This window comes from Musca autumnalis, unplaced genomic scaffold (assembly GCF_047663935.1).
Source record: "Musca autumnalis isolate F117 unplaced genomic scaffold, ASM4766393v1 scaffold_4, whole genome shotgun sequence".
Classification (NCBI taxonomy): Eukaryota; Metazoa; Arthropoda; class Insecta; order Diptera; family Muscidae; genus Musca; species Musca autumnalis.
Genome location: NW_027411977.1, coordinates 3,546,743 through 3,563,047, shown reverse-complemented (window position 1 = coordinate 3,563,047; position 16,305 = coordinate 3,546,743). Strand labels below are relative to the sequence as shown.

Here is a 16,305-nt window from a genome sequence, read left to right as displayed (position 1 = left end):
ATTGTACAAGAATAAAGGCCATTTGTAGAATGACATCCTTGCTTAAATCATTTCAGGTAAAAGAATAAAGAACGACCGAAACATATTTTAACTAGATTGTTCTATGCCTTTATCAGAAATGACTTAACTGGCGTTCTAGCTTCAAGTTATTTTGTTGAGTATTATATTCGAATGTATATTCCCGCTAAAGAACGCCTTAGGAAAAACCCAACAGATTAGCATATATGGTGCAAAATATAGGAAAAAACAAGTAAGAAAGTATGTGAATATACCCCCAGTCTATTGATGCACCCGATGCTGCATCTTAGTGTCCATATTATATTTCGAAAATTATACACAAATTAAAAGATATGGTCTTGGTGTACATGGAAATCACATGCGGACAAAATGATTTTGATAATTACGCGATTTACACATATTTTAATAATACATATAAATTAACGGTTTATTTAAACTCTGCATTTAAGAAGCCTAATGATTTATCTCAACAACCCTATAACTTACCTCAATGTGAAACCTTCTATGTGAATGTAGATAAAGCAAATTCCGGCCATTTTCTTGGGAGTTTCAAGAAAAATAAAAGAAGTACTCCTATAAATTTTTTCCAATACATTCATTGCATATTTTATTTATTTTGAGTGGTATAGAAAATTACCCTCGAAGTCAAAGTTGTTAAAAAATCATATGAAATCGTTATATGGATGATATACCGAAACATGAACAGATATTACCCATGTTCAGCACATTATTAGGTACAGACTGATTTTGTACAACATTTCTGAAACATACCTCATTTACGTCGGAAGTTATCAACATAGCACCGTTATATCAGTAAATTCGAACACGGCCACCAAACAATTTGGCGCTTACGGAAATATTTATACCATAAGTGAAATATGTCCACCGAGTCATTCCTGATTATATTTTCAAAGTAATTTTCCCGTTGTTATTATCCTTCAAACTACACATCCATACTTAAACCATGTTATCAGAACACAACCGAACAATTAATGAAAGCGCAGCTTAAAGCTCGCCCGACAGAAAAAATGTCGATATCCTAAAACCTTAACAAATACACTCCGAAAAACTAATCAAAATTCTTACAGTGCATATTTTTATTTTACAAAATGACATGCCAAAACAATGATGTAATCCCTTTTATTTCTCCCTTTATAGACAAGTTATCCTACCATTGTACACTGTGTATTCTTGAATGTCAGTTAACTGCATAACATTCAACCAGAAACTACACAAAGTCAGTTTTATTTTATAAATAAACTAACGTGGATAGTAAATCGATTAAATTTTAAGTTCCCACAAATTAAAAGCTCCCACAAAGTAAAGAAACACAAACTATTAGTTCATTTTACGCACCATAAAAGCTTCAAAGCTCTTGATATAGAATTTAAATATCGCGATTTTCTAGTAAATATTTTTTTTCAGGGTATGATGAAATGGAAGAAGAGGCAATCTGGTATGATTACCATTTAGTTGGCAATAAACGCTGTTTTATAGATGGCTTATTAAATATTTGTACGATAAGATAATTAATTGAAAAAAGAATAGAAATATATAACGAAAAACAGACAGACAAACAGTCAAATCAAGTCTCTTAAAAAAGCCATTACAACTGAAGCAAAATCGCCGACTATTTGCCTACTATAAAAGTTCGCGATAAAACAGAAACCCTAGTGATTTAGCCAAGATAAGGTTGCAAGGAATCTTTCGTTTGCGGAAGTATTTTTAACCGTTGTGAATGTAAAGAAAATCGTGAAACACCTCAAACAACCAAGTCATTCCGATTCGATCGTTTTCTCGGGCAAGACGACGTTAGACAAACGCGGGACAAATGCAAAAACACTCATCGCATAGAACAAATAAATAAATTGCTATTAATTGACCTATAGCAATGAAATTAATGGTCGGTCGTAGCCATCGTAGCCGTGATGGTAGTAGAAACTTCAATTGAACGAAGAAAGTACCAAAAAAATATTTGAACAACAAATATCATTTTTTTCGACCGACTGCAAAACGTGAGCGTTAATTGATTGATATCTGTGTCGTTCAAAACGAAACATAAAGTAGTTGTGAAAATTCCGTGTTTAGTTTGTTCTGCTGTCTATCGATTGTCATTTGTTGCGCGAACGTCATGAGAGATTCATCAGACCAAAATAAATCTAAGAAGAAGTCCAATTTAAAACTTCAACAACGAGATGTGGGATTCTTCGAGCTATTTAGCTTTGCAACGCGATGGGAATATTTGTTGTTGGCGGTGGCTTTAGTTGCAGCTTTTCTTAAATCCCTCGTATTTCCGATAATCATTGTGGTCTACAGTGAATTAGTTGCAATGTTTGTTGACCGCAATTTGTGTCTGCCTACAACGAAAACCTATTTCTTACCACTATTCGGAGGTGGGAAATATTTGTAAGTATTGGATGGATGTGTGACAATTTATTATAACCGAAAAAAGTGATTTCTTGATATGACATCAATATCAGTTCCAACAAGTAAAAAAGTGCCTGACGGATTTGTGAATTAAAACTTTCAACACGAAGAGTACCTTGGGTAAAAATTCCCAAAGGATTTGCGAACAGACCTTCAACTGCACATAAACGAAAATGTTTAACTTTTGTGAGAGCGGTACTCTAACTTAAACTGAGTTTCAACAAAATATTGCGAGATTCAAAGTTTGGACCAAATCCGCTGGCCCGTTTAAAAAATATTGCGCGTACCATTTTAGCGAGTATATTCAAACTTTGTGGGGGATGTACCGGAAGGAGTGGGCCTATAAGCAGTATTCGGTTCGGCAGTTGTCGTGCGCACCAGCCACTACACATGCTGGCCGAAGGGTTTTTTTTACAGCTTTCGGGTCATTTTCTCAAGAAGTATGTACTTGCACTAAATACAAGTTGTACCATTGTAATATGAGTCTTGATTCGAGAAGAGATCCTAACCTGAACTTTTCCGAAATTTGGTATGGAAGGTATCCCAAAGAGTTGACATATATAGTCCATATTCTATCCTGATATATGTCTCTTAGAAATATTACTATATCCAAAGTAAGAACCAAATCGCTTACTGATTTCGAAAGTGCGCACCATTTTAGAGAAAAGTTGTGAACTTTTGTGGGGAAGGTACCTAAAAGAGTGATTCCAATCTTATCTGTTCGAGAGTTACCGCGCGCTCCATCCACAACAGATGGTGCCATAGCCGGTTGTTAGAGCTACCAGGCCATTTTCTCAGGAAGTAAATTTGTATGGGAAATTGGTGTAAACTTGCAGGTGTTTAGCGCGTACAATGGCAAATATGAAGTTTACTTTATACGATAACTCTTGAAGGAAGTAACCGATTTGGTCCATACTTTGCATATCGTGAAATTTCTACCAGACTTAGATGACGTTCCAATATGGACTCAATCGGTCCACTCCTTCGGGTACCTCCCACACAAAATTTTGGAAAAGTTCAGTTTAGGATTTGTTCACGAATCGCTTTGATTTTTGTTGTAGCAACTTGTATTCACTGCCGCCCATATAACGGTATAAGTTTCATCAGGGGCAAGTCCATACTTCCTGAGAAAATAGCCTGAAAGGTACACAAAAGCCCTATGACACCGTATGTAGTGGTTGGAGCGCAAGATAACTCTCGAACGGATCTGCCGATTCGGTCCACAATGTGGTCTTTGTAATATTTTGGGCAAACTTAGCTTAAATTCGAAGATAAGCCATATCGGTCCACTCCTTCAGGTACCTCCCCCATAAAAGTTCAAAAATGTTCGGAAAAATTGTGCACACGATAACTCTTGATGGGAGTGACCGATTTGGTCCATACTTTACACATCCTAAAATGTCTACCAGATATAGATCAGGTTCGAATATGGACTATATTTGTCCACTCCTTCGGGAATTTTGGATAAATTCACTTTAAGACCTGCTCTCGAATCACTTTGATTTTTGTTAAAAGAACTTGTATTCGCTGCCTCAATTACGGCAGTAGAAGTTTTTTCAGGGGCACGTCCACAATTCTTGAGAAAACAGCCCGAAAGATGTAAAAAACCCCTATGGCACCATATGTAGTGGATATAGGGCTCGAACCGAATATATTACCGAATATAGCTATATTATGTTTTTCGTAGGGTAGTGTGATAAAAAAAACCCTATATATCGATATCCCCGCAAATTTCTGATCTTTAATCCTATCCATACTTTTGTGGGTGCATACGGCCAACATTTTGAAACCCCCCTAAATACATGTTTTTTTTTTTTTTGGGAAAAAATATTTCAATCCACACAGGCTGAGGGTATATCTCTGTCGGCAAACGACTGATACTTTTTTACTTGTTTCCGTTTGTAACGCATTGAAATAATCATTTGCGACCCTATAAAGTATATATATTCTTGATCAGGACAGGTCAGTTCTGTATAGCCCTCATATAACGGTACCTCCCGATTTTCGGTATTTTGAGGATTTTAGATACTTTTTAACAAACTAGCTGTAATTTGACGTTTATGGTTCTCAGTGGCCACGAAACTTCTCCACCAAAGACCATCAACATAGGTTCATGTTTTGGTATAGCCCCCATATAACGGTACCTCCCGATTTTCCGTATTTTGAGGAATTTGGTTACAATGTTTAACCGAACTAGCTATAATTTGTCAATTGAAGTTTTCAGTGGTCACTAAACTTCTTCACTAAAATTCATCATCATAGGTCATGTTTTAGTATAGCGCCATAGTTTAGCTACATTTTTTAACCGATCTAGCTGTAATTTGACATTTATGGTTCTCTGTGCTCACGAAACTTCTTCACTAAAAATCGTCAACATAGGTCCATGTTTTGGTATATCTCCGATATAACGGTACTTCACGATTTTTGGTATTTTGAGAGTCTTGAGGTTTGACGGAACTACGCATAATTTGGCTTTTTAGGTCCCCTGTGGTTATAAAATTTTTCCAACAAAAATTGTAAAGATAGGCCCACACTTTTATATAGCCCCGTAGGTGGTACATTTCACCTGGCTGAACATATTTTTTAGATTAGGTTCGATACTTGGCATTTGGGGAATCCGTGGTCGAAAAGTGTTTCCACCTAAAATTGTGAACGGAAACTAATTATTCCATTTTAATAAACACTATTTTATGGTGGAGGCTATTTTTATTTGTTTCTATTGCAATTTTGAAAGAACCAGAGAAGGGGAAGTGGGAAAATAGAACGCATTTTGCTATATAATTGGTATCAGCAGTGCGATTCTCTAACTCACTTTTTGAGTTACAAACAAATGTCGGTAAAATTAAAATGCTTATATTTCGGTAATCAACGGTATTATCCGGTAAGTTAGCGACCAAATAAAGTAGTCGTAAAGTTCGACCGATAGCAATAGTGTTGTCAACTTTTTTTTGAACTTTTCATTCATAATTTTGCGTTTAAATTTTACCGATTTTTGTCGGTAACTAAAAAAAAATGATTTAGAGAATCGCACTACAGAACTATTACACAATGCATCCAATAAGTAAGTTGATATTCGTCACTACAATTAAAAATAATAAAAACTGGGAACTTGGCACTAATATAAATGAGAGAGGTTTTACTTTCATTAAAAGAAATGCCCAAAATAGAACCGAAGTTATTCACTAATGAATAATGAATAAATTAAATAAAAATGTGTCTATGAACTCCATACAAAACATCAATCCAATCAAAATGCACACCTCTAGTCAAGATCCACTGACGTAACATAAACCTACAGATCCCAAAGATATGTATGTTAGATAGAAATCTAAATATTTAATTTTTTGTCTATGTGTCATGTCTTCTATCTTGGGCCTTTTAATGAACTCTGGTAAATAGAGTAAGCCACCTCAAATATACCAATATATCATTAGTTTTTATTATTTTCCAGGTATAATGGAACATTCGAAGAAAATATGGAAGAATTGCGAAATGATTCAATGTCATTTGGAATAATTTGTGCCCTCGATTCATTGCTGATGTTCATCAGTGGTATTATCTATGTGGATCTATTCAATCATGTTGCTCTTAATATTGTTGTACGAATGAGACGTAATTTCTTTGAGGCAACTATACGACAGGATATCGGATGGCATGATATGGCTCAGAATCAAAATTTTGCCGTAAGAATTACCGAGTAAGTTAAACGAGACAAAAGATACAAAATAACAAATAAATTGAATAAAACTTTGACAGCAACATGGAAAAGATACGCAATGGTATTTCGGAAACTATAGGCCATTTCGTAATGATGTTATTCGACATTGTCATCAGTATTCTCATATCGTTTATATATGGTTGGCGTCTAACATTGGCCATCTGTGCCTATATACCGCTGACAATGGTGATCAACTATTTGATCTCAAAAGTAAGTTACTTGCGTAGTGAAGGGTATTATCATTCGAATTGGTCGATCACAATCAAGGAAATTTACGCGAAATCTACATAAAAAGCACTGTAAAAACAAATTGTTTTATATATTTTAAAAATTAACATTGTGTTTTGGTAATTATAAAACTCATTTTACATACTCGTATAAAATGTTTTATAAAACATGCACCAGTTAAGTTGTCAATTCCATACAATATCTGTCAACTAAATGACGTAAACTTCCAAAACACCTGTTGTAAGTGCAAGTGTAAAATGCGTTTAAAACATGGTTTAAACTATGCACTTATACAATAATTAATTATCTCGTTTTATTTGACATACATTGTATGAAAATGAAAGCTTTAATCGACTGGATTTGCTAAATCAAGCATTGTCTAAACGGGGTATAAGTGCCCTTATGATCGATCAATTCCAATGCACATTGAAAACTCTTACTATAATTTTGAATTGTTTTTCCAGTATCAAAGTAAATTAACAACAAAAGAACAAAATGTCTATGCAAGGGCAGCATCGGTCGTTGAAGAAATCATTAGCTCTATACGCACAGTGGTGGCTTTCGGTGGCGAAAAATCGGAAAGAGATCGTTATGATGATCTCTTAAAACCTGGCCTAAAGACTGGCAAGGTGAAAGGCATTTTCTTGGGCTTGGGAGATTCAGTTTTAAAATCAATGCTCTTTATAAGCAGTGCTGGAGCATTTTGGTATGGGGCTCATTTAATTCTTGATGATCGTTATAAAGAACCCGAAGATCAGGAATATACACCAGCCATTTTGATGATTGTAAGGACAAAGTGGACGATGTTTGTTTTATAAATTCTAAGACATTCTATCACTTCTAGGTTATTTGTGGCATTATTGTGGGTGCTGATCATATAGCTCGCACATCACCATTCCTCGAAGCCTTTGCAAGTGCTCGTGGCTCCGCTGTGGCCATATATGAAGTACTTGAGTCAGAATCGAAAATAGATCCTCTATCAACGGAAGGCAAAGTTCTTAACTATGGTCTCAAATGCGATATTGAATTTCAGGATATTTTCTTTGCTTATCCTTCGCGCCCTGACACAATTGTATTAAGAGGTTTCAATCTAAAAATAAACGAAGGAGAAACTGTGGCATTGGTCGGATATTCCGGATCGGGCAAATCAACATGTGTACAGTTATTGCAAAGATTTTACGATCCCATTTTTGGGAAGGTTATGCTTAATAATGAAGATATACGGAAATACAATGTGAACTGGTTGAGATCCAAGATAGCAGTGGTGGGTCAAGAACCGGTGCTATTTTTTGGTACCATCGGTAAGGTTATTCTTTCCAAAGCAACCATTAGTATGGATACTACTTTGAGATCATTGATATTCCAGAGGAAAACATTAGACATGGTAAAATGGATGCAACACAAAAAGAGATTGAAGATGCTGCAAAAGCGGGAGGAGCTCATGACTTTATAATTGCTTTGCCAGACGTAAGTGTTCTTTTAGCCAACGATATGTGTGAGCCAAAGACTCATTTGTTTCTTCTTCATCTTAGGGTTACAATACTGTTATTAGTGAAAAGGGTGTCCAGTTATCTGGCGGTCAACGACAAAGAATAGCCATAGCCCGTGCTCTCATACAAAATCCAAAAATCCTCCTACTTGACGAAGCCACCTCGGCTTTAGATTATCACTCAGAAAAGTTGGTACAAGCGGCGTTAGATGGAGCTAGCAAAGGACGCACTACATTAGTGGTCTCTCATCGCCTTTCAGCCATCCGCAGTGCCGATCGCATAATCTTCATAGATAAGGGGAAGGTTGCCGAAGAAGGCAATCACGACAGTCTTATGAAACTGAAAGGCCGTTACTATGAGATGGTCACAGCCCACGAATACGAAAGCTTGTTGGACGACGAAGATACTGTCGATAACAAGGAAACAGATGATGTAGAAAAAGAAAAACCTGTATCTGTGGAGAAGTCAGTTGCCAATGGAATAAATGTTCCTCGATTCTCAGAGGCATCTCTGGATAAAAATATGATACAGGCTTTTGCAGCACGTTGTTCTCTGACGGATCCATCAATGAAAGATATGGCCAGCATAGAAAGAACCCAATACTTGAAGACGTTTTATCGTGTTGTGCAGTGGGCCAAACCCGAGTGGGGTTTTTTGATTATTGCAGCTATATGCGCCTTATTATATGGATGTGCACAACCTGCATTTGCTTTTGTTTTTGCTGATCTCTTTGGTTCATTAAACGAAATCGATGAAGCGGATGTTCTCCGTAACACAGGCCGATCGGCAATTATAGCAATTGTTGTGGGTGTTTTGGCAGGTGTAACTTGCTTCACTCAGACATATTTCTTTAATTTGGCTGGATTATGGTTCACAACAAGATTGAGGTACATATAATATAATATACATATGTATGTGTGTATGTATTCAACTATACAATTAAAAACATTTTTTAGAAATTATGGATTACTTCATGCCTAGAGACTAAATTTCTTTCACTTGTCCCATATATAGATCTCTAACAATTGGAAAAATTCTTGGCCAAGAAATGGCCTGGTTTGATCGCAAGGAAAATAGTGTTGGTGCTCTGTCAGCACGTCTAGCTGGGGATGCGTCTGGAGTACAAGGAGCTATTGGATTCCCATTAAGCAATATGTTGCAAGCGTTTTCGAACTTCATATGTAGTTTCTCTATAGCATTTTCCTATTCCTGGGAACTTGCTTTGATTTGCTTGACCACGGCGCCATTTATGGTGGCCTCGGTAATTTTTGAAGCCAAGTAAGAAAAAGTTTCAAAAGTTTGCAACAATTGGTACAAATTGTTACAAACTTTTGGATGACCAGACAGACCTATTTACAATTTGATTTTTGGTTCATTCTATCAATTTTCCCCTTAATTTAGATATTCCAACAAAAGTGCTGTAAAGGAAAAAGAAATTTTGGAGGAGACGAGCCGAATTGCCACGGAAACTATTGCACAAATTCGCACAGTGGCTGCATTGCGTAGAGAAGCTGATCTGATTAAAACTTATGATCTGGAAGTTGAAAAATATCGCCTGGAAATCAGAAAGAAGTTGCGCTACAGAGGTGTAATAAATTCCCTCGGAATGTCAATTATGTTTTTGGGTTATGCCATTACACTTACCTATGGCGGTTATATGTGTGCCGATGGCAGAATTAAATTCGAGAATATTATGAAGTAAGTCATCTTTGTGCGGAAATGATGTTTTTTTTTCTGAAAACATCTTTTGGTTATAGAATATCCAACTCCATGTTGTATGGCCTCTTCATTTTGGCTCAGTCTCTGGCATTTACACCCATGTTCAATGCTGCTTTGGTTTCAGCAGATCGTATATTTGACATCATAGATCGAGAACCGGAAATTAAATCCCCTGATGTATCATCGACCAAGAGTTACCATCAGATTACGGGAAAGAATAATGCTGTACAAGGTGTTAGTTTCCGTAATATACATTTTCGGTATCCAACAAGAAGGGATCAGCGAGTTCTAAATGGTCTCAATTTAGAAGTGCTTCAAGGCAAAACAGTGGCTTTGGTAGGAGCCTCAGGTTGCGGAAAATCGACATGCGTGCAATTATTATTAAGATATTATGATCCGGATTCTGGCAGTATTGTAAGTAAACCCTTTCCTAATTCTAGATTTGATTTTAATAGTTGTTGTTTTTTACAGTATATTGATCAAGATGACATTCATCATGACCTGACACTTGCCGGTTTACGTAAACGTATTGGTATTGTATCCCAAGAACCTTCGTTATTTGAGAAAACTATAGCTGAGAACATAGCCTATGGTGATACTTCACGCACCGTCCCTATGGAAGAAATATTAGCTGCAGCCAAAATGGCCAATGCCCATGACTTTATTTCTGCTCTTCCCTCTGGATATGAAACATGTCTGGGAGCCAGAGGCACCCAGCTCTCGGGTGGCCAGAAGCAGCGCGTAGCAATTGCCCGAGCTCTTGTTAGGAATCCCAAAATTCTACTTTTAGATGAAGCCACCTCTGCCTTGGACTTGCAAAGCGAACGTCTTGTTCAAACAGCCTTAGACGAAGCTTGTTCAGGTCGTACCTGTATAGTGATAGCCCATCGTTTGGCTACTGTTCAAAATGCCGATGTGATATGTGTTATACAAGGTGGTAGAGTTATAGAACAGGGTAGCCATCCACAATTGTTAGCCCAAAATGGTGTATACGCAAAATTGTATCTCAGTCAGCCAAGTACCCATTAGTTGTAACAATGCACATTAGAACATAGACAACCACGAATTAAACTTTTTAGTAGATATAAAAAATAACAAAAAAATATTTTAAGAAGAAATACATCTTTATAAATAAAAATCAAATGTCGTTCGATCCAGCCGTTCTCAACAGATGCAATTATTATCTGTTGAGAATTATTATCTTTTGATAACATCGGATTTTAGCATGTTTTTTATATCTTATCCGATTGGACTCAAATTTTGGATATTTGGGGTTGTATAAGTTAGATACTTTGTCCCACAACTTCCCCTGCTCGATCAATCACGGATGCTGATTGGCGCACTGGCATCTCCTCTACAATTCCCTCTGCGGATACCGTAGTGTGCGGATCGCCGCTGGGCATCGGTTGTTGTCGGTTTGCTCGCCTTGTTACACTTTGCTCTCACTGGAATAATTGTAATTGTAGTAGTATATGACATGGGATCCTCTGCGATCACTCAGAACCTCTGCGTTCACTTGTCATCTAGCACTTGTCGAGAAATAACGTCTACGCGTTATTACTTAAAGGCCTCTGACGCCACCACCCGATTACAAAGGTAATCTATTTTGTTGTACGAAAAGAATCATAAATAAACTTCCAGCATACCTACAATTATATTTATATTAAGAATAAATACTGGTTGTTTTTATTTCTTTGGTTCTTTTCTCCCCCACTGCTCATCATCATACGGTAATCCTGAGTTATCGAAGAAACCTATGGATTTCCCCTCCCTCACCTAAACATTGGTCGCATCGAGCCAGATAGAAACCAGCCTTGTTGTTGTTCCCCCTCTTATGAACGAGAATTGAAGTTTTTATTATTGCTTTGCACGGAGAAATCATTGGATCATCTCACGTCACAATCATTGCTATCATTACATCAACAAATCACCATACACAAGGTACGCGTACACAAGGTACACATAACACAAGGTACGTAAACTCAGATTTCCATAAAAAGTGAGCTACCGCGAGTGTTAGTATTTTTCGTTTTCCGTTTGAGTATTAATATAAAAATAAATCGTTGGTCGAATTTCAATCGCCCTACGAGAGTGCATTAAATTCGTTGCCTTCATTCCCCCTTTATACAGTCCACACAAAACTTGTTGAAATCGTTGTAGTACTGATCATCCGCAATCACGTTGATCATACAAATCATTATTCGTGTTGTTGTTATTCTTGTTAGATTTGGTCCTTACCATTTGGTCTCATCATAACAACGAACTCTCATTACTTCCAATCGCCCTTTATTGTTGTTAAAAAATTAAAAAGTTTATATTGGTCGACTCATATTAGCAATTCTTGTGTTAATACTTGCTTTTCCCACTACACAACACCTTAGTTGTTGCTAAACTTGATATTTTCTTTTCGTTGTACTGATCACCCTACGTCGCGTTGATCATACAAAGAGAGCATTCGGTGTTGTTACTTTGTAAAATTCGGATTGTGGCTCTTCTCTTTCTAACTGAGAACTTGCAAATATATTTTGTAATATTTGCAATAACAACATCGTCAACTTCCATTCGCTCTCGAATTCTTTGTTGTTAAATTATTACACGCACTGATTTAACTCTCATTACACTTATCTGAGTGCTGATCATTTAAAATTTATTTGTATTGTTGCTATTCCCAAGGTTCTTTTCTAACGAAGACCTTTTCTTGAAAATTTGCATTGGCAAATTTAACAACAACACACATTGCACATTGTCGTTTGGTATTAGTTGTTGGTACGATCCTCTCCATCCAAAAATATTTGGCGTTGTTATTCCCCCTCGGTTTACATAAAACCCTTTGAAAATTTGCACAGCCAAATTTACAGTAACAACGCACCATCCAAATTCTCGTTGCATTTGATTTCTTTGTTGTATAGATCGTCCGTCACCAACCAAACACATTCGTTTTTCTATTCTCCTACCTTTTGTTTAACAGGTAATTATTCTAATTTGAGAAATTACATTGTAATTCTACCAACAATGTACATATCTCTTCCCGCCTTTTTGAAGCGTCCTTTTTAGTTACGTTGTTAAAATACCAACAAAATTCTGCTCATCAGCACCACACACTGCTTGGTCGTTTGCAACGTCTGTTCTTCAGTGGGAGCTGCACTGTTCACACATAGAACGTTTTCAGACGATAAGGTTTGACTGCTCAAAAACGTGGTTTCCGTTTTGACTCTCATTCGTAATTTTCACATCTAGTGTTGCGTTTTTGAAGTCATTTTATACAAGCGTACTTTTTGAACAAAAAGAAGTACGGTTTTACATAAATGTACCAAAAAGGTTTATGTGTGTATTGTATTTGAAAATTAAAAAAGTAATTCTTGTGAATCCCATAAAATTGGGTAAAATGTATGCGCGCATGCCATGTAAAAAATAATGTAATAATTCTTACCACCTGAAGGTAAGATGATACCTGCGTTACCAGCGTAAATTTTTCAAGAAAGATTTTTATGAAATAGGGAAATACCTTTGTTATTAACAGGTACATAGAAGTCATGTTTTGAAGAACACCTTTATTTGTAAAAAATATGATGAAACAGGTAGATAATATCTTACATGCTAGTGTTGTATGTATGGTACTTTATGTACATTTTCGTTCACTTACTTCCACATTTTGTTTCAACACTGACACAATTTACGAATGAGAACCAAAACGGACAACGCATTTTTGAGCAGGCAAACCTTATCGTGTGAAAACGTTCATAGTCATTCCTCTGCCAGCGCCAATTGTGTTGTCGATTCCGCTTTGTGCTATATGCGTTGATGTCCCAGCACAGTGGGGTAAGATAGTACAAATAGCACAGTGGGGTAAAATAGCTCAAATTGTTTTTTTTAACAATTAATTTTGAAAATTATTTTTCGATAATTTTTGAAATATAATTAATTGGCAGTAGGGTTTTTGGAATTTTTGGACAAATTCACCCTACATTCGGAATTTATTGCACATATTCCTAGCAGAGAATATATGTGAAAAATACTCGTTTTTCGACATTTTAATATTGTTTTTAGCAATATTTTGGAAAATTCATTGGGTCTCCGTAGGGGTTTCGGTATTTTTGGACAAATACACCCTACTTTTGGCATACTTTGCACCAACTTGTCAACCGAACAATATATATTTCAGACCAATTAGTTGATTTGCGTTGATTTTCTGGTGCAAACAATAAAATTTTCATATTAATATAGTATTTATCGTTGGATTTTGGACAAATACACCCTACCAGTAGCATACATCATCTCACCATACACCCTACACTTGGTAGTTTTTGTTCGTCCTGAGAAAGGTTCTTGAACTTATCTCCCATTTCACCCTACTTTAATTTAAAATTGTTATCGCCCTGCGAAATCTCGACGGTACAGCTGTACAATTTTGGAAGTTTTTTGTGGAAATTTCTTATTTCTTTGAAGTTACAGCAATTTGCGCTTGAATTGTACCTCCTTTTTACCTTTCCTAGTTGTTTGTTGCAAACTAATTGCAAGTTTTGCTCATTTACCTTGGTGCTTTTGTCCATTTACATTGCAAAATGTCAGTTACCCCGGTTACTCGTTTTGTTAGAGCTGCTGACATCGTTTTGAGACGTGTGGCTTCCTTTGAACAGAGAAGTGAATCCAACAATAATGTATATTATTTCGAAATCCACAGTTCTGAGTTTCAAAAATTGTGGTCTAAAGTCAAAAGCACTTATGACGAGTGCAAAAACTACCTCACGACATCCGAGACTGCACAGGCTGATGTTATTGATGTCGTCGAGGAAAAGTATGGGACATCCTACATTGCCTATATCCGATGTTTGTCTACCATTGACAGACATATTGAATGCCTTAAATCATCAGGCACTGAAACTTCATCATCTGCTATAGCTTCACCAATCTCACCACCTCCACAAAATGAATTGTTGAACGCTTCAAAAGAAACGCAGTCTCCAGGTTTGCTTTCGAGTAAATCTTTAGAAATCTCACCACCTCCCAAACACACGTTGAATCTTGCTGAAGTAGCAACTCCACCCAATATATCATTGGACGAATCCGTCCCGTCGGTTCCTGTGCAGTCTACTTCTCCCTCTGTACCTGCTCCACCTGAAACTTTTTCCCCCATCCCAACTTGCTATAGTGACCCTGTTGCTAACTCCACATCACCTGTCGATACCCACAGCTTACCATTGCCACCAATCGACATTGATGTTTTCGCTGGCGATTTTACGTCTTGGCCATCTTTTCGTGATCTATTCACCGCTCTGTACATCAAAAATGCGCGCCTTTCTGACATTGAACGTTTGTGCTACTTAGTACAGAAAACCTCCGGTGAGGCTCGCGAAATCGTTTCGAGATTTCCACTCACCAATTGTAGTTTCCCTTTAGCGTGGAAAGCTTTGTCGGATGCCTATAATAACAAACGCATCCTGGTGGATAGTCACATAAAACAATTGTTTGCTCTCCCAGCTCTAGAAAAAGAAACTGTTTCAGGTTTGAAAATTCTTCAGCGCGGTATCATTAGTTGTCTAGCTGCAATGACCGTCTATGACGTCATCACGGATCATTGGGATCCAATAATTGTGTATATTTGTTTGCAGCGTTTGCCTAAATTGACTTTGGCTCTGTGGGAGCAAAGCATCAAAAACAAATCGTCTTTGCCTTCTTGGAAAGACTTAGATGCCTTCCTCACAGAGAGGATACAAACACTGTTGTGTATCCAGAACATGTTTGGACATCAAGTCACAAATTCGGCAACTAAGCATATTTCTACATCTTGTCGCATCAATAACTCGTTATCGAATGTTGTTCCTAAATCCTCCAATAAATTGTTGTCGGTACATAAATCTGACGATGTATCACCCCCTCGATCCACCAATTTATTGACAAGGACTTGCCCAATTTGTCCTAATCAGAGACATGCTTTGCGCCTCTGCCCCCAATTTTCTAAACTTTCATTTGAGGACAAATTTTTGATTGTTAAAAAGTATAAGTGCTGCCTTAATTGCTTATCTCGTGGTCATGCAGTTAAATCTTGCCAGAGCAAACATAGTTGCAACTGGTGTAAACAACGGCATCATAGCCTTCTCCATCGGCCACAAGTTAGAAGAGTTATTGCTCCGGCCACATCAAAACTGTCTCCGTCTTTTGCTGATATCAAAAGTCGAGATCCCAGTTATGTTCTGTCGCAGCCCAGACACCTCCCAGGCAGTTCTACTATGCCATGCACTTCTCCGGCTTTTACAAATGTCAAAAGTCGAGAGTCTAAGTGTACTGTGTCGACTTGCTCTTCTTCCAAACGCCAAAGCAATCATACAGACACTGATACCTTGAACAGTAGTAAAGTTCTTGCTTCGCCATGTGTGAATCCCCCTCCGGCTTTTACATATGTCAAAAGTCGAGTATTAGCTTCAACTCTGTCGAAATCATCTCCGGCTTTTACGAAGGTCAAAAGTCGAGTATTTAGCCCTTCTGTGTCGCGTTCAAATACCTCCCCGGCTTTTTCCAAGGTCAAAAGTCGAATATTTAGTCCTTCCTTGTCGCGTCCAACCTCCACTCCGGCTTTTACTAATGTCAAAAGTCGAGAACTTTGTTTGATGGATCGGTCTTCGGACAACACCAAACTCTTCCTTAGATAATAGTGTGCTTTTGGGAACCGCCAAACATAGTTGTGAGTTCGTTGCGTGGCCAAAAATC

General features: G+C 37.2%; 1 protein-coding gene across 3 annotated transcripts; it reads left to right on the top strand.

Moving 5' to 3' along the window:
- Positions 1-1,201: 1,201 nt before the first annotated feature.
- LOC141404027 (multidrug resistance protein homolog 65) lies at positions 1,202-10,738 on the top strand. 3 transcript variants are annotated; one of them, XM_073987238.1, is made up of 12 exons: positions 1,202-1,338; positions 1,444-2,424; positions 5,897-6,142; positions 6,202-6,373; positions 6,856-7,176; positions 7,236-7,692; positions 7,758-7,858; positions 7,924-8,768; positions 8,896-9,159; positions 9,283-9,579; positions 9,639-10,014; positions 10,072-10,738. In XM_073987238.1, exons 2-12 carry the CDS (start codon positions 2,150-2,152, stop codon positions 10,627-10,629), a joined length of 3,912 nt encoding a protein of 1,303 aa, XP_073843339.1. In that variant the 5' UTR covers positions 1,202-1,338; positions 1,444-2,149; the 3' UTR covers positions 10,630-10,738. The 3 variants fall into 3 exon arrangements, with proteins under 3 accessions (XP_073843339.1, XP_073843338.1, XP_073843337.1); XM_073987237.1 differs by having other exon boundaries at positions 1,427-2,424; XM_073987236.1 differs by having other exon boundaries at positions 1,219-2,424.
- Positions 10,739-16,305: the final 5,567 nt, after the last annotated feature.